This window comes from Piliocolobus tephrosceles, chromosome 7 (assembly GCF_002776525.5).
Source record: "Piliocolobus tephrosceles isolate RC106 chromosome 7, ASM277652v3, whole genome shotgun sequence".
Taxonomy (NCBI): Eukaryota; Metazoa; Chordata; class Mammalia; order Primates; family Cercopithecidae; genus Piliocolobus; species Piliocolobus tephrosceles.
This window is the reverse complement of record NC_045440.1, coordinates 127,050,187-127,072,421: the sequence shown is the minus strand read 5'-3', so window position 1 is coordinate 127,072,421 and position 22,235 is coordinate 127,050,187. Positions and strand designations below refer to the sequence as shown.

The 22,235-nt window shown below is 42.7% G+C and overlaps 1 protein-coding gene across 2 annotated transcripts in view; it reads left to right on the top strand.

The window, feature by feature from the left end:
* Window positions 1-22,235, top strand: part of FBXO32 (F-box protein 32) — a 43,655-nt gene that overhangs the window by 3,552 nt on the left and 17,868 nt on the right. The window contains exons 2-4 of one of the 2 annotated variants that reach the window (XM_023224361.2): window positions 3,359-3,471; window positions 4,958-5,007; window positions 6,204-6,296. In XM_023224361.2, the coding sequence (XP_023080129.1) occupies window positions 3,359-3,471; window positions 4,958-5,007; window positions 6,204-6,296 (256 nt within the window). The remainder of the gene's footprint in view (window positions 1-3,358; window positions 3,472-4,957; window positions 5,008-6,203; window positions 6,297-22,235) is intronic. The other variant, XM_023224370.2, reaches the window with a different exon arrangement.

Sequence of the window (22,235 nt, the reverse complement as noted above, 5' to 3'; positions counted from 1 at the left end):
TCATGGGAGGATTTAAGATAAGCTTAAAGCAGGACCCCTTCTCTAAAATGTTGAAATTATATAAAATAGAAGGGGAATGGCAAGTGTTAAATATGGTGGGGCAGATTTAAAATGCAAGGAAAGAGCTTGGCGTGAATTGGGATGATCCAAGAATGCTTCAAGGAAGTGGTGGTTCAGGCGCCTGCACAGCCCTCCTCAGCAACCACCCCCTCACCGCCCACCCCCAGGATGAGTAACCTAAGCTGTCTGAGCCTCTGCCACTCTTTTCTAAGCCTACACTTCTGTCTTTGAAAACTGACTCAAATGTTGCTTTACTGTATAGCTAAGGCTGGACCCGGAAGCAGGAAGTTTACCTTGGTGCCTGGATAAAAATAATAGTTAAGATTTTATGAGTGCTTACTGTGTGCAAGACACTGTTCTATGAGCATTATACACTAGGCTGTTTGTTTCACCAGAGCATTCTGGGTACTAGCCTTGTGAGTTTGGCGATCTAGAGATGGGTCAGTAAATTGGCGTAGAAATCTTACTGGCTTTAATCAAGGCTAGATAACTACAATTCAGCCTCTGGGGGCACGTCACAGCTTTCTTAAATGGTTTTTATTGCAAATGAAATGAGAAATAGGGCTTTATTTTTTTTTTTCATTCCCTTCTTTATCTGCTGCCAAAACAGTCTTATTTATGGTCTTATTTTGAACTTTTTCTACATTTTAAAAAAGTTGCCTTAAAGTATAATGTGGGGCTGGGGAGTGGGTCTTTTTCTTATTCTAGGCCTGTGCCTATAAAAATCAAGATTAGTAAATAGTGACTACAAAATAGCAACTTGCTGGCTATTATTGAATTTAGTGAAGAAAGCAGCCTCGTTGAGATGGTTTTGCTTATTAAAAAAAAAAATCCAGTGCTCCGATTCCTAAATGGTGGTGGTTTTTCTTGTTAAAAATTTCAGTTGTAATTTTCCATTGGCTTTGCATTTTCTTGAAAAGGACACAATTGAACTCTCAAAACAGCCTCTAACCGAATATATTATTGCTTAAAAGAAATTATATAAGTAGACAACACAAATAAACCCCATAGGCCTTCTTTCCAGGCCCTACCTCCGGAATCTAAAACCTAATACCAAGTGAAAATATAGGGTTTCTCTTTGGTTAAAACTTTTCTACATTCGACAGTGAGAGAACATCATCAATTATGTAAAATTCTTTCTAAACTAGCTTTTGAAATGAGTCTCTCAGGCTTAAAGCAGGTTATTGTAGTTTCTGAGGAAAGTGAGTGCTCCAGTTCCTGTAAAGAATGTTTTCAATTGTAAAAGAATAAGATGAAATATAAATATTTGACCTTGCTAAGTAATGATCACAGTCTGTGGCCCAGGCTCGGAAAATCTGCTGCTGAACCTTAAATGTTGAGAATAAGACAACCTCATTTTATGATTCTCTATATGTGGAATTTATACTGTAGGTTTTTGTTGTTTGTGGGGGGTGTGTGTGTTCTTTCTAAGTAAGCCTTCATGTGGTATTTTTGCACACAAAATGTTCTAGCTTTGCTTTCTAAAGCTGATCTCAGCTGTGGTACATCACGGACCACTCAAATGACCTTCCATCTTTTGCTGTTTTTCTCAACGTTGGTTGAAATGTCTTAAGTTAGCCTCAGGAATTCAGTTCTGTTCTTTGTTCTGTCCCTCTTTTTCTTCTGACCTTGGAGCAGATAATCAACTGGTCAGTGATTCTATACCCCTATAGTCATGCAAATAGACAGAAACACACTCCTGTGTTATACAAAGCCTGGCCCAAAACACTCATCCTTGGCTTGTTCTCGAAAGTGCCTCTGAGAGGACATTTCTGCAGGACTCTATCTGAAACCTAAAAATATCCTGTTTCCCTGAATGAAAAGGAGAAGGCTATTGAGTTTAGTAGGAAACTCAGTAAATGGTATTAAGCATGGCCTTAGGAAGGAAGATTAATAAATGATTATTTATCATGTTAGCCCTTAAGGGTCTAGAAAAGCAACACTGAGTGTATTGTTGGAGATGTCAAATGTGAGCATATTAGCAAGATACTTGTACTAAACGAAGTGCTACTTAAGACAGTATTGTATTAATGACAAAAAGATACTGGAAGTTGCTTCAAATCTTTTTTTCTCTTCTACCATTTATACACAATGCCAAGGAAATAGAGAAGTGCAGATGTACATAATGGTACCCAACAGATGTATATCCAAAAAAGATATAAATCAAATTGCATTTAATTTCAGCAGAAAAACTCAGAACATTAAAAGAGTATAAAATATTGGTGGTATAGCAAAAAAAAAAAAAAACACCTAATTTATGTTTTACCAGTTGGCATTATAAATCCTGTTTTATATACTTCGTGAGGGTTGAGGGAGTTAGGGAACCTATCTTATCATACTTCAACATTTCTCCTGCATTCCTTCTGTGGAAATTATTCAGATTTACTTTGAAGTTACATTGTATAGTAGAATAGCTCATTACCCCTCAAATGATTGCTCAGCCCACTGAGGGAAATAATCGCCAGGCCCGAGGTGAGCCTGCCCATCCTTCAGTGACCTGTGAATTAGGCAGGTACATTAGGCAGGCGAAGACTTTGGGTCTTGACTGTACAAGGTAAACTTATAAACTTATGAATTATAAGTTTACCTTGTACAGTCAAGACCCAAAGTCTTTGCCTCGCAGCATGATGCCTAGTGTGTGTTAGTCAAGGCACTACATAAAACCTAAGCAACTAGCACTATACACAAAGCATCTCCTAGAAATGGAGTTATAAGTCAGATTTTTGTAAATGTGATTGTGTTTTAAAGACATGTTAGAAGGATGCTACTTAAAAGCAGCTTAAGTATACTTTAAATGGATGAATTGTATGGTATGTGAAGTTTATCTCAACGAAGCTGTGGGTTTTTTTGTTTTTTTTTTAAAGAAGCAGCAGCAGCTTGGGTAGATGCTTTTGCAAAATGAAGGCATTGTGTAGTACAGCGATACCAGTAATCACCCCTCCCCTCCATTCATCGTTTTTGTTTAAAGTAATATTGTAGTACTCTGCATTGCTCTTAGTTGAAGAGCAGAGTGCTGTGTGTCAAATTACAATGCAAGGCACTGTGAGGGAATTCAAAAGAAGTAGAAGCTCCCATCCCTGCCTTCCACGCAGATGTGAACTTGCTTCATCCTAAAGGAGAAGTCTGTGCCTGTATAGACTTTTATTTTTTTTTTTTTGAGTGATCATTTTATTGTTTTATTTTGTTTGAGAAGCCTGTATGTTTGTTTGTCTTATAACTCAGTGAGTTATTTATAGAAACAGCTCAGGTTCATGTATAGCTGTTACATCTCATCCTCTTTGTCTTCTGTTATTCATAGTTACTGCAACAAGGAGGTATACAATAAGGAGAATCTTTTCAACAGCCTGAACTATGATGTTGCAGCCAAGAAGAGAAAGAAGGACATGCTGAATAGCAAAACCAAAACTCAGTGTAAGCCATTTGTTTTGAGCTTCAGAAAAAATCTGTTTGAAGATAGTTATGATTGGTTCTTGGAGGAAAAAAAAAAAAAAACAACACCTCCCATGTCACACGTCTGCCTCAGTGTTTTACTGTGTGTCCCTGACAGAGGTTACTGAGATCTTAGCACTCAGAAACCTGGCTGTACATTTTACAAGCGAGATTAACATATTCTTTATAGTCTTGTTTATAAGTCAGTTGCTAGTTGAGGGCCTTTTTTCCTGCCAGTCATTTGTATTTGGTTATTTTACAGTGATGTGGTTGGCTGAATCAGTTCCAGTATGTATTTTTATTTTGAACTGTTTTGAGGCTTTGAAAACAGATTTTTCTCCCTCTTTCCTTCTATAAATCCTATTAACATTTCTAGATACTACATGTAAGTATCAGCAGAGAATATAAAGTTTTATTAATAGCAGGAATTACAGGTTACTTTATCTGTAATGCATGTTTTCCTCATGTTATCTGTTTGATTTCTACTTTTCATGGGCTTATATAAGTTTCAGGTTTGGCATTGGAAATAAACTTGTACTTGAGTATTAGGTTTGTGTGTTTTTTTTTATTTTTTATTTTTTGGTGTTTTTTTGTTTGTTTGTTTTTGTTTTTTGAGACGGTCTCTCTCTGTCACCCAGGCTGGAGTCAGTGGCATGATCTCAGCTCACTGCAACCTCCACCTCCCGGGTTTAAGTGATTCTCATGCCTCAGCCTCCTGAGTAGCTGGGATTACAAGCATCTGCCATCACACCTGGCTAATTTTTGTGTTTTTAGTAGAGACGGGGTCTTGCCATATTGCCATGTTGCCCAGGCTGGTCTCAAACTCCAGGGCTCAAGCCATCCACGCCCCTCTGTTCACAGCATGTGACTCAGTCTGTCAAAGCCTAATTTCATTTTTTGGTGGGGATGGAGTCTCGCTCTGTCACCCAGGCTAGAGTGCAGTGGCACAATCTTGGCTCACTGCAACCTCCACCTCCCGGTTTCAAGTGATTCTCCTGCCTCAACCTCCCAAGTAACTGGGATTACAGGCGCCTGCCACCAAGCCTGGCTAATTTTTATATTTTTAGAAGAGATGGGATTTCACCATGTTGGCCAGGCTGGTCTCGAACTCCTGACCTCTAGTGATCTGCCTGCCTCAACCTCCCACAGTGCTGGGATTTCAGGCATGAGCCATTGCATCTGGACTGTAATTTCTTACGGCATAATGTTTTAGAAAAAAAAATAATAATTTGGAGCTTTGGTATACGAAATCTGGCTATCAAAGATTTAGAGTGCTTCAGACAAAGCAACTTATAGCCCCAATATTTCTACACTGCAGAAATTAAGCACTTGAAACTCCTTAGGTTGTCAGTAGAGTCCTTATCTTTTGTGTCAAAACTTTTAAAACTTTGGAATACATGAAATGAAATGTTTTAAATCTTGAGCATGTTGCAGATGTTAAAGCTGTGTATTCTTTTTGTCTCTATAGATTTCCACCAAGAAAAATGGATCTATGTTCACAAAGGAAGTACTAAAGAGGTGAGCATCCATTCATTTACTAAGTTATGCTAAACCTTATCCCTTCCTGATATCGTAGGGAGGGATATGGTAGGGAGGGAAACTCCTTCAAATCATGAGTGTCTTCTTGGATGTGGGAGACGGCAGCTATTAGTCTATTATCTAGCCAACCATCAGAGTTTGGAACAACAGAGAGAGAGAGAAGCAAAAGTCACTAGGTGGACCCTCTAGTCGTTCAATGAAATTATGTATGTAAAAGTGCTTTAGAAAGACTGACATGCCCATCTTAGAACAAAAGGGAGACAAAAGGCAATGTCTCCCTTTTGTTCTAAGATCTCTTTGGACTTCAACTCAGTTAAATTTCAGTCCTGGAAGGAATAATCACTAAATATAGTAGAAGTTTTCAGTGCCTGCTCAGTGTGATGTGGGAGGGGACAATACATTATAATAACTACATTTGTATGGCACTTTATAAAGCCCTTTTATGTATATTTTCTCTCTGCACAGACATTTGCTAAAATAACTAGGATACAAACATATGAAAGAATTTCTCTGACTGTCAGGGACCTCAGTGAACATCTAGTTCCCTCCGTGATTTGAGGTCCAGAGGGGGTCACTGATAGTCCCAAGACCACCCAGATACCCAGATACCGGGACTATGAGCCAGGACTTTATACTCCCAATTCCCTCTGTGTTCATAGGTTAAAAGAGCAAAACTTCTTTTGCTTTCTCGCAAAACCTTAAAAACACTTTTGATGATCACAGTGAGAAAAGCACTGTTGGTATAAGGCAAGCTGGTGACACAGTTGGCGCAGGTAGGTCTAATTCTCCTCCTAGGAGTGCGTTACAGTCACCAACCATCATGACCTCCCATATCCCATACCCTGCTCCCAGTCTTCCCTTAATACGCAATTACTTATGATTTTTCTAGACTAATATGTGGAAAAATCATAAGCAAGGTCCCAAATGGTACAAGTCAAGAAAAGGGCGTGTTTAACATGTGAGGAGCTGACTGAGGCAGCTGCTGGCTGTGTTACCCACCTTGGTGTCTCTCAAGGGCTTGTGGGTACAGGAAAGAAGCCAGTGCCCCAGGTCACCTAAGACAGGCATCAAGCTCAATGGGCAAAATCCAGTTGGGTTGTTGTAACTGGCTCAGTCTGACGTGGACGACCTCTGCATGGCAGGAGTAACTTCTGTGCCTTTGTTTTCACGTTCAGCGCCATGGATATTGCACTCTGGGGGAAGCTTTCAACAGACTGGACTTCTCAACTGCCATTTTGGATTCCAGAAGATTTAACTACGTGGTCCGGGTGAGTCTCAAATGCCTAAAGACTCATCCAGGCCCTTTCCCAAGTTGAATCATCTCTTTGGGTTGTCTTGAAGTGGTTTCCCCAAAAAATAACTTTTTAGGACCTTAAGAATTTTGAGGCAAGCAGAAAACAGACCCCTCAATCTCCTTCTTCCCCAACATACTTCAGGTTCTTAAGTGGGTCGCACTAGGATGTCCCTGAGATTGGCCAGGATGGGCAGGGGCCGCCATATTACCCCAGTGAGTGGGTTAAAGAGCCAGCCTCTTCAAGTGAAATTTCACGCCAGGCCAAGCCCCTTCCAAGCCCACCCTGTGGATACATGGGAACATGTCACAGGCAGCACCAGCCCTGGCAACAGCCTTAGCAAGAGAGAATTCAGCAGGAAGCAAACCCTAGAGCGCTTTGGCCTATTTCAAAACCCTGCACCTCTGACTGTTCTCACTGTCTCCCACTTGTCCTACTTCAGCTGATTCTGGGGGACCCCAAGGCATTCTCAGATGAGGCCACAAAACTGGATGAGTTAAAGCACCTCCGTGTTTTGTGCCTGTGTTTCCCTTCCACCCCGGTGTGATAACAGTATTCAATCCCATGTCCACCGAAAGCTTAAAACTGCCTGTTTTGGCCAAGCGCAGTGACTCATACCTGTAATCCCAGCACTTTGAGAGGCTGAGGTGGTTGAATCACGAGGTCAGGAGTTCGAGACCAGCCTGGCCAACATAGTGAAACCCTGTCTCTACTAAAAATACAAAAAAAAATTATCTGGGTGTGGTGGCAGGTGCCTGTAATCCCAGCTACTCAGGAGGCTGAGGCTGGAGAATCACTTGAACCTGGGAGACAGAGGTTGCAGTGAGCTGAGATGGCACCATTGCACTCCATCCTGGGTGACAGTGCAAGACTCCATCTCAAAAAAGAAAAAGTTAATGAGCAAAATATTAATGATGAATATGGTAAAGCAGATCAGCTTAACCATGACTGTCATGTTATTATTTTTCTTTGGTTTATTATTATTTTGTTATCTCTGCCCACCCTCCAAAGCTCCCTTGTGTATTTTGTCAGCAGTCAACCTGGGAGGTAGCAGCTGTTTGGGTTTTAGGCTCAGAAGTAGGAGGGAATTTTCTCCCGTGGGTGTGGTTGGTTTGGTTTTATTTGCTTTTTCCTGGGTTGTGCTGCTCGGTGCTGTGCCACTGAGTCAGATGATTGCAGAGGCTCAGCCAGCGTGATGACATTCAAGGCCCCTTGAGACCTGGATCCTTCACCTGTCATCTGGGCAGATGCAGGGTTGGCTGTCCAAAGTGACCTGATAAAAACCCAGGCCTGCAAGAAGCAGGTTAGGAGCTGTGAGCTGAGCCTGTGACCACATGAGCAGATATATTCGCTCTTCAGCTAAGCTCTTCTTCCAATCCAAATGGGATAAAAATAAGAGACCTTCTTGGGTGAAATGTTCATGCCATTCAGTGTGACTCTGCAAGTTCACAGAGGTCACCTAGTCCTCCTAGGTCCCACAGACTAGTCTAGGCTGGTTGGAAATGGGCCCAGGATGATCTGGAAGCTTCCACTGCTAAGAATACGAATAGTTTCCATCTTCTGGGTATTAGAGGAAGACACTTAGATCTGATGTCTTATTACAAACTGATCTTCAAAATGGTCAGTTTTTAGATGGCCTTCCTTTCTACCTGCTTTTCCTTTTACAAGAAATAAAGCAAAGGAACAAGCATCATGATAGTGAAAATCTATTTCATCCAATATGTTCATTTTTACCTTTTATCTTTTCAGTAACCCTATAAAATATGGGTGCTTTGATTATCTCTCTTTAAACAAATGCTAGTACAGTAAGATAAAATGACTTGTCCACGATCACAAAGGGATGAAATCAAGATCTGAAATCTGGGCAGTCTTAGAGTCTACACTTTTAACTGGTACCATGAGTTCTCTGTGAGCAGCGGATCCGAAGTAAAATAGCCTGAGGGCAGGTCCCAGCTCCACTGATTTCAAACTGTCTCAGCCTCCCTAAGACATGGTTTCCTCCTCTGTAACAATGACTTACCTCAACTTTCCAAGGTAACTGGGGAAACTTAGTGATATAAACAGAAGCACTTTGTACAGTAGAATCTATCTACTGTGCAAAGTCAGCCGCTAATGTTTACTATTACCCACTTACCAAAATTATTGATTTCCCCTGAAAATGCCTTTTCAGTTGAGTTGATTAAAATGTTTTCTACTTTTAAAAAAATAATTGGTGAATCTGGCACTTGCGTAAGACGCAGCACAGAGAACACGTATCCAAGAGTATCTAATTGTAAAATACATCATAAGCATTTTGCTTTAAACAATCTTAGAGAAACTGCTGAATGCTTTCAAAGTTGTTAGGCTCAGAAATAGTGGAAAAATATGTCTGTTTTGCAAAGAACAATTTTTCCCCATCACTATTAGAGGCCTCTGTAATTTGAGGAATAATATGTTATTTTTATAAAGAACTTAAAACTTTTTAATGATAGCCACCGTGTTTTGAGGTTTTCCTTCTTAGGAACTCAGTATACTTCTCATACATTCTTATCCTTAAACCAACTCTGCAAGGTAGCTTGCCAGTATGTTATCCCCATCATACTATTTTGACCTAATGGTGTTTAAATGCTACAATGATTACTGGTTTCGCTAAGGAGCTAAACTGATTTTAAGGGCCATTTGGGAAAAAAAAAGGTTCAAAGCCTTGAGAGCCAAATACATTTTCTGAAAATCTGTTATGTTCATGCCGGTTGTCATCTTCCAAAAAAGAGCCATGCAGAGGTAATAAAAGAGACGGCTAACGCTGCTATCTCAAAATGTTATCACTCAGCATGAAAATTTCATGGAATGTTTAGAGTTGGAAAATTTTTTACTGTAACTTAGAAAGATGTTTATATAACATTTCTACATCAATTTCACTGGCTACAAGCTACATGCATGGGCCCTGCTCCCTCCCCTACACAGCCCCAATGACATAAAGACAGTTCTAGCTATGTGTTTTAAAGATTTCACATCTCTAGAAGCAGCAGCTTACCTACTCGTGGAAGGACATTTAAAACATAGTTTACCCTATACCTCAAGACCAACACATTTTGGAAATTCTCTTGGGGGGCTGGAGAGGATTCCAGAGGCTGAGCCAGTCAGACTAGAAGTTTGTAAACATGAGTAGGTGAGTGCTGACTAACCAGGTCACAGAGAGGTCAGAGGATTGAGTGAGTCTTGAGCATCAAGTCAACCAGGAGAAGGTTTCAGAGACCATCACCCACGTAATGGTTCTGCAGTGAGCCTGCTGTGATCCCAGTGGTTCTTAGCCCTGGCTGCACATTTCAGTCACCTTCGAAGCTTGTTAGACTACAGAAGCCCACCTCTGGAGCTTCCAATTTAATTAGTTGAAGGTGGTACCCAGGCATTGCTACTTTTAAAACATCTGCCTAGTGATCCCAATGAGTTTTCAAGTTTACAGACCAGCTCAGAAACTACTTTGGAGCCCAGATATTATATTTTGCATATTAATGAGAATTTTTAAACAAAGTGCATGGAGACATTAAACTCTAGATATGACTTCTGGGGCGTGTACTCTGGTCCTTCAGGAATTTAGTGTTGGAAAGAGGACAGCCCCTCCTATATTCCAGCTCAAAGTTCGAAGCTTCTTTTTTTGTGGTACCTTCTGCACATCAATCACTTTACTTCTCTGAACTATAAAACTGGGATAACCATAACTAGATTGAAGCATTTTTATGAGCATGAAAAAATAAAATGTAAAAATAAAGGCAATGGGTGTGAAAGTGTTATGTAAATTTCAAAATGCAATGTAACTTCCTTTTCAGAAAGTTAAGTAGGATTTTAGCATATGCAACCATCTTTCCAGGGTGATTAAACCTGAAGACTCAATTCATAGGCCAGATACAGTTGGGGACAGAGATTTGCCTATTTGCAGTGGGACTTCTGAGGTCCTTAGAATGGCTGTACATTTTTAAAATCTTTATATTCTCCCCAGTGAGGCTCAATGACAGAAAACACCAACATTTATCCAAACAACTGCCCCTGTTCCATTGGTCCCTAGTGAGTCCCTTGAGAAACTGCATTATTGGGATAAGATGGAATTAAGACAAAACCTGAGCAGTACCAATAAAAAATATGACTTTAAAAGGGCATGAAAGCAACTGTTATTTGGTGTCTGTTATTGCTAAGTACAATGTAATATAGAGCTTAAACTTGAATTCAAACTTATACTCCTCTAAAACCTATATTATTTTCTCCAGGCCCTGCCACTAGCCAGTGAGGGAAATAGATGAAATAGATCTGACTCTACCTTGAAGGTCTGCAGCAGGGGTCAGCAAACTTCTAGCCCTCAGGTCAATAGCCTACCGCCTATTTTTATATGGCCCATGAGCTAAGAATGATTTTGTAATTTTTTCAATGTTTTAAAAAATTAAAAGTATAATATTTCGTAACACATGGAAATTACATGCAGCTCAAATTTCAGTATCCATAAATAAAGTTTTATTGGAACAGCTTTGCTCATTCATTAGATATTGTCTGTGGCTGTTTTTGTGCAAAATGGCAGAGTTGGGTTCAGAGTTGAGCAACAGAGAGCTTATAGCCTGCAAGCCTAAAATATTTACTATCTGGATTTCTACAGAAAGAAAAAAAAATTATTGCCCGCTGCCATACAGTGTAACTGATAGCCTGAGAAGTGCGCATTAGAAGAAGTTACCTACCCTGACACCATGAGAATGAATCTGAAAAGAACCAAGATGTGGTAGAGGCAGATAGGCTATGAAGTTTCAGAAGGGTAGCATCACTGTGGGCAGGATATTCAAGAAAGACTTCAAGGAGAAAGTGGGATTTAAACTGGTCTTGAGTAAGGGTAGAACTCAGGGGAACTGGTTTGAGGCAGGCAGGCAGGTATAAGGTCTATTGAGAGATCAGTGAGCAGAACAATCAAGTATGGACAGAAGTAGCACAGTGTGCTTTAGAATATAGGATCATGGGCTGGGTGCAGTGGCTCATGCCTGTAATCCCAGCACTTTGGGAGGCTGAGGCAGGAGGATCACTTGAGGTCAGGAGTTCAAGACCAGCCTGGCGAACATGGTGAAACCCTGTCTCTACTAAAAATACAAAAATTAGCCAGGTGTGGTGGCGCACACCTGTTAATCCCAGCTACTCGGGAGGCTGAGGCAGGAGGATCACTTGAACCCGGGAGGCAGAGGTTACAGTGAGCCAAGATCACGCCACTGCACTCTAGCCTGGGTGACAGAGGCTGTTGTTTTAGAAACTCTGTCTCAAAAAAAAAAAAGAATATAAGATCGTCGAAGGGTGTTGCCACGAGCTGGTTATTATGATCTTGGGCAGGCCTTTGTTGCCCATCTGTAAGATGGAAATGATGACAGTAGCACCCTGCTTCTAGATATGATGAGGACTAAATGAGATAAGCAGTTTATGAGTGTTAGTCATGTATAGTAAGAAGTTCATAAACACTAGTGATGATTGTTCATTTAAATATGGCTAGAAAACGAGATTGGACAGACTTGAGAAGAGGCTTCGAGTGTGAGGCTACATTATCTAGTACACAGGAGGAAGCCACTGGAAAAAAACAAGAAACAGCACCTTGGCCAAGCAGTGTTTCAGAAGATCATGACTTCTAACAGGCTCTGGCATCCCCAGATGCCATCAACCAGCAAATTATAAATCTGTTACTTTGTGGTTTACGAATTCCATCTTTGTATATCTATGTCTTTGATAAGCACAGTCAGGCTGTACAGTAGGCAGATGTTGTTAACCCATTTTAGAGGTGAGGAAGCAGAGGCCAGGGCACTGGGTGATTTGCACAAGGTTGCCTGCCCAGGAAGGGACGTGGAATAGAGGCAGGACCTAAGCCTGGTTCTCCAACTCCTGCTCCAGTGCTCTCTCCTTTCAACCGCATTGCTTAGAAGGCAAAATGCAAAATGGAGCCTGCCTTTTATCACCAGTAAAATATTTGCACACATGCACACACGCTATCACAGGAGAGGGTCTTAATGCCAGAATGACCTTTGATCTGATTACTCCTAGCTCTCTCTATGGGATGAGAATGAGCCCAACTCTACAGTAACTGTAGCTGCCATTAACAGCCCAGGAAGGTCAGGGAGAACTTGAGTACCAATTTTCTCACTGGAGTAAACTGACCCATACATGCTAGTGGATCAAGAAGGACAAATAAAAGCTTGCAACCCCAGTTTCTTTGTCCCTCTGCAGCAGAGCATCACAACCTAAACCGATGCACATTCCTATTTTTTCTGCGTTACCACCCTAAGTGCAGTTGAATGTTTCCAGCAAGTTACTGCATTCCTACCACCCCGAAAGCATTTTCCAAAAACATGTTTTAGTTTAAGTTGACTGGTGGTTTGGCAAACAAAAGGCTGGAATATGGCACAATGACTCAAATTTAAACCCAATGCCTTCAATTAAGGGCATGCTGTTGCCAAGACCCTGGTGGGCCTTGATGTGCATCAGCATCCTGGCCCCTTCACACAGGTTCCTCTGCCACAGTGACCTTGGATTCACTTGAGGCTGTACATGCAGAGGCCTTCCTCTGATGGAGGGTGGCCTCGGCCACCTGGGCTTTAAACTGGTGCTATCTGGGATCAAGGAAAGGCCAACAACTGCAGCAGCAATAAAGGCAAAAGAGCAGAATCACGGGCCCGTTTGAAAATGATGCACAGAGCCGGGCGTGGTGGCTCACACCTGTAATCCCAGCACTCTGGGAGGCCATGGCAGGCAGATCACCTGAGGTCAGGAGTTCGAGACCAGCCTGGCCAACATGGTGAAACTCCATCTCTACTAAAAATACAAAAATCAGCTGGGCTGATGGCACACTGCTGTAATCCCAGCTACTCTGAAGGCTGAGGCATGAGAATTACTTGAACCTGGGAGCCAAGATCTTGCCACCACACTCCAGCCTGGGTAACAGAGGGAGACTCTGTCTCAAAACAAGAAAAAAGAAAAGAAATGATGCACAGAAATGATTGTGATCCCACCCTTCTGAAACTTCCAAGCCTATCTGCCTCTACCACATCTTGGTACTGGGGGCGTTCACTTAGTCCCAGCTACTCAGAAGGCTGAGGCAGGAGAATCATTTGAACCCGAAAGGCGGAGGTTGAGGGTACAGGGTGGGCCCTTCAGTGACTGCTGGTTAAACTGCTAGTGATTTCACGGGAGGAAATCTGTATCTCCTGGAATTTCTGGCCTTGTTAGTCATTTTTATTAGCATTCAGGCAGGCAGATCCTGTGGTGTCTAGGTGCCCACGGAAGTGGAGAAGGCTCACAGACACGGGGACATGGCCACAGCATTAGAGGGGGCTGTGCAGAAAAAGGAGGCCACCTGAAGAGGTGGGAGATGCCCACACCACCCTAGGTGTAGTAGGGTATTTGCAGAAGTTGGAGGGTACCCACAGAAATTAGGGCTCCCGTGGAAATGGGGGAAGATTAAGAGACTAGAGCATAGACTCCTAATAGTATAAAATAATTTAAGCATGCACTCTCAATTTATGCATATTCATAAATTCACTTAGAACTCATATACCTCTAAAAGATGCCAGTAATGATGTCTACCCTGCAGTGTTGCTGTGAGAATGAAATTGAATTTCAACCTGGTAAATGCTGTAGAACCACGCCTGGGATGTGGTAACATTCAGGGAGTGTCGTAGTTGTTGCTGTTACTGTCATCATCAACTTTAGGGACCTTATTGTGGGCATTAGAAAATACACAAAATCAGAGATTAAAGATCATATAAAACACTGAGATTTCTGTTTTATTAGTTTCCTACCTGATTTTCTTTCCAGTACTACTTCAGAGACTGCTGGATCAAAAGTGTGCCCATTTTGTATAATTTTTTTTTTCTTGATGACTCAGGATCTAAACCTATAGCACTAGCATCCCGGCAGTGTTTTCTTTTTCTTTTTTTTTTTTTGTTTGTTTTTTTGTTTGTTTGTTTTCTCTTTGTTTTTGTCTTGTTTTGTTTTGAGACAGAGTCTCGCTCTCTCACCAGGCTGGAGTGCAGTGGCGCGATCTCGGCTCACTGCCACCTCTGCCTCCCGGGTTCAAGCGATTCTCACACCTCAGCCTCCTGAGTAGCTGGGATTACAGATGCCTGCCACCACACCGGGCTAATTTTTGTATTTTTAGTAGAGACAGGGTTTCACCATGTTGGCCAGGATGGTTTCTATCTCTTGACCTTGCGATCCACCTGTCTCAGCCTCCAAAAGTGCTGGGATTACAGGCGTGAGCCACCGTACCCGGCCAATGTTTTCTATTAAAATTCTACCTAAGCATCTCGGCCCTGTCGGGGGCTTATCATACCTTGGGATGTGCCAAATTGTGCAGGTGAGCTGGGTTTTCAGTGCCAGTCCCACAGACCTTTTCTCATCCAAGGAGGGATGCTCCTGAGAGCATTTACACTGTGCTCTAAGTATCTGGGACCCAGAATCTGAAGGCCTCATGAGTGCAGTAAAGGAAGAGGTCTCCGATGGCAAGAAGTGGGAATTGACAGCATCCTCCTGCTAGGTCTCCATATGCAGCAAATTGCTTCAAATGAATGCTTTTGAATCCCTGAACAAGTATTTCTACATTGGGCCCAAACACCTAGTGTTGCCATAGCCACTTGAGAATCATGTCAGACCTGGCCCCTGCTTGGCAGGTGCTTCTGGGCTACTCTGGGGGGGACAAAGTAAAACTATTCAAATGGCAGATTGAATTAGCACAGTCTGGGAGCCTTGGAGATGGCTTCTTGAAAGAGGTAGAACCTGAAATTCTCCTTCCTTGAGGGATGGCCAGGATTTGGCCAGATGGAAAGGCAAGTGGAAGGCTTTGCAGAGACAAGCGATGTAAGCAGAACCTAGAAATGGGAAGGAACAAACGTGAAGGGGAATGATTTTGGGTCGAGGCCAATAGCAATGTGACATTCAGGCTATAGAACTGTAGGGCAGAGGTGAGGGTTGCTGGAATACATGGGAGCTCAGTTTAAGGAAGATTGCCAAGCCAAATGTCACTGTTCAGATGGATGCAATGGGGAATCAACTGCCATTGTCAAATCAAAAGTAACCAGGGCCAGGTGTGGTGGCTCACACCTGTAATCCCGACACTTTGGGAGACTGAGGCGGGTGGATCACTTGAGGTGAGGAGTTTGAGACTAGCCTAGCCAACATGGTGAAACGCCATCTCTATTAAAAATACAAATATCAGCCGGACATGGTGGCAGGTACCTGTAGTCCCAGCTACTCAGAAGGCTGAGGCAGGAGAATTATTTGAACCTGAAAGGGGGAGGTTGCAGTGAGCCAGTTCACACCACTGCACTCCAGCCTGGGCAGCAGAGTGAGACTCCGTCTCAAAAAAAAAAAGAAAGAAAGAAAAGTAACCGGGATGGGTGAAAGATGAAGAGGCAAGTCTCTCTCTGCTGAGAATACAATTAATGCATGTAAACTTGGCTCTCCTTATTATTTTAACTCCCTCTGTTAAAAGAGACCTGTTTCACTTGCAAATAATATTTATCCAATCTTGACATGCCTGCAGATTATTAATGTCGCTGAAATTTTTTTCTCTTTCAACCTGTCAGTGTTCAAGCTCAAAGTCAGAACAAAACTTTCCAGGTTTTTTATCTGTGTTATTCACTGAGTAAATAAGGGTCTTGGAAGTACCCAGCACTCAGACCAGGGAGAGGCACTGCCTAGTCTAACTGAAAGTTTATTATAGAAGACGCCACCTTCCTATAGATGGGCACCCAACTTGCGTATTGAGCATGTGAGGCATGGCAAGGCTGCTTGAGGCTGGGCCTCGTTTCTGCCTTTGATAACTCTGGCAGATTTTCCAATCAGACATATACTTCATACTATAGCACCCCACTTGTATACAAGATAAGGAATTTGGGGATAAATTGTGTTCTTATTCTTAACAATTCTGTATGAGAATGATAGAGTAGGCCGGGCGCGGTGGCTGAAGCCTGTAATACCAGCACTTTGGGAGGCCGCGACGGGCGGATCATGAGGTCAGGAGATCGAAACCATCCTGGCTAACACAGTGAAACCCCGTCTCTACTTAAAAAACAAATACAAAAAACTAGCCGGGCGAGGTGGCAGGCGCCTGTAGTCCCAGCTACTCCGGAGGCTGAGGCAGGAGAATGGCGTGAACCCGGGAGGCCGAGCTTGCAGTGAGCTGAGATCCGGCCACTGCACTCCAGCCTGGGCGACAGAACGAGACTCCGTCTCAAAAAAAAAAAAAAAAAAAGAATGATAGAGTATACTTAGGCAAGAGCCTTGTGGTTTTGTCCTTTTAAACTAACAGGTAGAAGAAGCTGCTATTTTTGTTGATGCTTCTGAAAGCCCAAGTGTTTACTGTCCCTCCAGATCTCAGGCTGCTTGCCCTTCTGGAAAGCTTTTGAGATACGTTTGCATTATAAGTAATTTACTCCTAGGCCCATGCCACTCCTGGAGCATCAGTCTGAACCAGTCCCCATACAAATATCAGCCTGACCAGCCAGATGATCCGCCATTGACCTTGATACGTCATTTGGCCATCATGAGCCGCCTCACCTGTAGCATGAGGAAATTTGGGTAAACTGTTTCCTGGGTCCCTTCCAGCTACAACACTCTTTGATTCAAAAAGACAAATGTATGTTTAAAAAAAACACTATTTGTTGAGTGCTTACCATGTACCAGGCTGGGGGTAGAGTGGGAAACGGGACAACACTTGCTGTCTTGAGGGTTCCATCCTAATTAGCCCATCAGCAAGTAAGTGAGCAAGACCAGTTCAGATGTGCATAAATGGAACAATGAAGAACAATGAAACCATAGTAAGGTGAAGATGGCAACAGGGAGGCTTTCACGTAAGATGGCCAGGAAGGGGTCCTCTGAGCCCGGGGCAGGCCACATTTGAACTGAGACCTGAGGGATGGGATGGAGCCGAGCATGTAAAGATGTGGCAGAGGCAAAGGCCCAGAGGTGAGAATAAGCTTGACCTATTCAAGAGACAAATAACCTGTGTAGCCGGAGCAGAATGAAATTGTGCAAAACTAGGCTGGAAAAGGAGTAGAAACCAGATCAGGGAGAACCTTGCCAGTCATGGTAAGGAGCTTGAGTTTTTTCCTAAGTGCGAGGAGAAGCCATTTGAGGATTTTAAGCAAAGAAGTAATGTGAACTGATGGATTTTTAAAACTATGAATGCTATGCTAAAATAAACCGTAGGGAAGAAGACGTAAGAAGCCTGCTCTTGACACGAGTGTAGTGAGATAAGAGGGAAATCTCTCTTCTGCCCATTCATCTTGCACACACCACTTCAAACTCTGGTTCATATCCGCTCTGAGATTTGCTAGACGATATTGCTTGCAACTAGATTTGTCTCCTGTTCGTTGCCTCCAGAACTAGCATGAGCCAAAGCTGAAGGGCAGGATGTGGTTTCAGCATGCGGTGACCACCATCCCTCCCTCCAGTAGCTCAGAGCCATTCCTGGTACTGCACAGCTCGTCACTGCAGATCATGCCGGATGCTCAGAGTGCCCACACGATAATGACACCATGGAATTCCAGAGGAGCCGAGAAGCCTCCTCCTCCTTCCCCTTCCCTCCCCCTGCCTCTTTTTAAACATAGCCACAAATTACTGGCACCTGGGCTAAAATTTGCCCAGTCAAAAACAAGCAGCCACTTCCAAACAAGACATTTTCCTCTGTTCTCTTTTTCTCTTGTGGCTAGGGGCAAAGAATCCAATTGGCTAAGTCATCTTGGTACACAGATTGCTAGATACAAACCTACTTTCCTAGGCACACAGCTCTCTTAACACAAATAAAATCGATAAATTTGGGCTGTGCGCAATGGCTCACGCATGTAGTCCCAACACTGTGCGAGGCCAAGGTAGGTGGATCACCTGAGGTCAGGAGTTCAGGACCAGCCTGGCCAACATGGCGAAACTCAATCTCTACTAAAAATATAAAAAGTATCCAGGTGTGGTGGCGAGCACCTGTAATCCCAGCTACTCAGAAGGCTGAGGCAGGAGAATCATTTGAACCCGGGAGGTGGAGGTTGCAGTGGGCTGAGATCGCACCATTACACTCCAGCCTGGGCAACAGAGCGAGACTCTGTCTCAAAAATAAAAAAATAATTTAAAAGTCGGTAAATTCTGCTCTCTTCACTACTAGTTCCATACATCACTACCTAGTAGCTCTGGGCCTATAGAGTGATGCTGATGCGGAAAGCAGACCCTGTGGTTTACCTAAAGCAGTTGCCTCATCCTAAATGTGCTGTTAGCACTTTCTGGGCATTATAGCGCCCTTAATATTAAAAGTTGATTACCAGTCACAGCATAATATTATATAAAATTTCTAGACTCTGTTTCCCCAGAACACAACAATAAATGGTATTGCTCCCATTTTTGAAGTAAAATTTGGCCCTCCATGCAAATTGATTGGCCTTGACAAACTGAAGTCCTAAAACTGTCAGAATATGTGTTCTGCCAGGCACAGTGGCTCATGCCTGCAATCCCAGCACTTTGCGAGGCTGAAACAGGAGGATCACTTGATCCCACAAGTTCAAGGCCAGCCTGGGTAACATAGGAAGACCCTGTCTCTACAAATAGAAATAAAAAACTTAGCTAGGCATAGTGGTGTGCCCCTGTGGTCCCAGCTACTTGGGAGGCTGAGGTGGGAAGATAACTTGAGCCTCAGAGGTCAAGGCTGCAGTGAGCCATGACTGTGCCACTGCACTCCAGCCTAGGTGACAGAGTGAGGCTGTCTCAATAAAAAAAAAAGAAAATGTGTTCTCTGTTAGACATATCTGGGCTCAAGTCCTGGCTCCACCATTTGCTACTGCTAGTATGGCTTTAGGTCAGTGCTTCTCTGAGCCTCAATATCCTCATTGGTTAAATGGAGAACCTACCTCATTGGGTTGTTGTTAAAGATAAACAAGATTACACATGTGTAGTGCTTAGCACAGTTGCTGACACATAGTAAGCACCCCATTGTTATTGTTATTGTTAGCAAAATAAGACTCCATGGTAGAAAAACCATGCAAGTCACAAAATGTATCAGCATTAACTTTTATCAACAGATAGGGTGCTATTAAATGTATCACCAACATAGTAAAATGATAGAAAGGAATATTACAGTGTGAAAGCATTTATGCATTTGTTTGACAACAGGTACAATTGAAATACAAATATGCATTTGTTTGACAACAGGTACAACTGAAATACAAATATGCATTTGTTTGACAAGAGGTACAATTGAAGCCAATTCCGAAGGTCTTTAAATGGGTTGTATTTGCCCTGTTAACTCAGTATTTCCTGACTGGCAATAATTTTACTTGGTAATGCTCTGTATTATGGTAAAAGCTAATGATAATAATTTATCGAGTATATTCTTTGTACCAAGCACAGTTATGAATGCTATGTGAACACATTAAATCTTCACTGCAACTTTGAAGTAGGTGCTATTACTGTGCATATTTTGCAGGTGGGAAAACTGAGGCAGACAGTTTGCCTCTGGAGCCCTCACTCTTAAACTCTATGATATATACCAGAAACTCTATGATACAGCCCAGGTGCCAAATCTGGCCCTCCACCTGATTTGTAAATAAAGCTTTATTGGAACACACCCATGCCCACTCATTGACACATTGTCTATAGCCATTTCTGTGCTATAGCTTCAGGGTGGAGTAGTTGCTCCGGAGACCACGTGGCCCACAAACCTTAAAACACCTAGTGTTTAGCACTTTACGGAAAAAGTTTGCCAACCCCTGATGTCAACTTTAAACTTCACAAAAAGACTGGAGTTTAAAAAGGAAAGAAAGAATACCTTATAATAAAAATGCCTTAGGTTTGGTATTTACTATGGATTTGTACATATTTATCTCACTTAATTCTCATAGCAATCCTGTGAAGTAAGTAGTCTTTTTATTTCCATTTTAGAAATGAAGAATCAGGAGTTCAGAGGGATTAAATGACTTACACTGTAGGCTGGAGAGCAAACTCCATGAGTCTAGGGATCATGTGTCTTCATCGTCATGTCCCTGTCACCTACCACGATGCTAGCACAGGGTGGACACTCAGAAAATACTTGCTAAATGAATGACAGTTACAAAGGTCACCCAGCTAGAGAATCCAGGTCTTCTCCTATTCCAGGGTTCTTTCTCCTGACTCCACAACTTTCTGACAGTTAAAAAAAAGGTCGGGAGGGACTTTCCCTTGAGATAGGATGAAGCCCAGAATGGTTAACATGTCATTATGCTGTCAGTTGACAAGTTTTTGCTACTATATTCCTCCTTCTCCTTAGTCAGAGAAGATAATCAGACCAAAAGGCAGTTCGTTTCTCCTCCAATGCACAGTCATGGTGTTGAGAGTTTACTTGTCCTTGTGATTCGTGCATATTTTGACAAGATTAAAACTGACACCCTCATGAGATGGTAGTCACATGGAATCTGGGTTTTGGATGGATTTCAGGCAGTGCTCTGGCTGCCTTCCTCCCAACCCCTTGCCCCACCTCCTACCCGGTGATGAGTCACAGTGCACAGGCGATTGCCCTTCAAGAGCTGACCCAAGGCTTTTGTTTTCTTTCATCTGCTTCATGCTGGTCATGTGAGGATCAGGGTATTATTAGACCATCATCTTGGGCTTCTAAATCTTGCTGTTGGTCAGGGAGATACATGAAAGGTTTAGTCAGTCCGTTTGTGCCATTTTCACTCCTCTCTTGACTGTCACATGCTGGTTGGTGGCAAAGCTAAACCACAGAATTCAGTGTGGTCACCGCCCATGGCCATGGTCTCTACTGGTGTTTTGATGTCCTGCCTCTTTTAGCAGACACTCGGTGAGCTCCTGACTTCAGACTAGATCACCAGTACTGATTGTAACAAACTACCTCCTCCTCCAGTCAGCTGGCCTCTTCTCTCCCTGCATGTGGAAAAGATACAGAAGCAGGGAGAAAAAGGAGTTTGGACTGGGGTGGGTTTTTTTATATGTAAAGTAAAATTACATTCAGGAAATTAAAAGTCTGTGTATGGTTTAACAGGCTCCTAAAGGACTCCAGAGGGACAAAACTTTTACACAAATGCCGTGGAAGCAGAGGTGCTCTGAATTGCCTAGGCTGTTGATCCAAAAGTTTCCATTCTCCTCTGCAACCCAGTCTTTCAAATTTCATCTTGCTTCTTCCCTTGGCCTTGATTCCAGTGCCCACCACAGTGTCATACTCAGTGTTTATTGACCTGAAATGAAGTCGGGCTGAAACCTAGCCAGGAGATGAAATTCTCTTCGAGAGTTTCCTAACAGCGAAGATTCTAGCTTCAATGTAAAGGAGGGGTCTCGGTTCTCTACGTCTAGTCTACTGAGTCTCAGGCTACTTATTACCCCAATTACTTTTGCACCAGCCTAATAGTTTTCTCTGGGGGCCTGGTGGGGTCTCATGAAGTTAATTACTTTCACTTTATATCAACCTCTTTTGTTTGTTAACCCTTTGAATGCATGAAGTGTGTTCTTTTATTTTCCTGTGTTGAGAAGGACTCTGCTGAGTCCTCACTGGTTGTGGAGTGGCTCATAAGGTGGGTCTCTTGGGCCTCCCTTTGCTCATCTGTTAAGTGGATTGAACTAGATGGTCTCTTAAAATTCCTTCCGGTCTAAAGTTTCATTTTTCAACAATAGGATCTTTGTTTTTTATTTTTTTATTTTTTTATTTTTTAAGATGGAGCCTTGCTTGCTCTGTTGCCCAGGTGGGAGTGCAATGGCACAATCTCGGCTCACTGCAACCTCTGCCTCCTGGCTTCAAGCAATTCTCCTGCCTCAGCCCCCTGAGTAGCTAGGAGTACAGGCATGTGCCAGCATGCCCAGCTAATTTTTTGTATTTTTAGTAGAGACGGGGTTTCACCATGTTAGCCAGGCTGGTCCTGAACTCCTGACCTCAAGTGATTCACCTACTTTAGCCTCCCA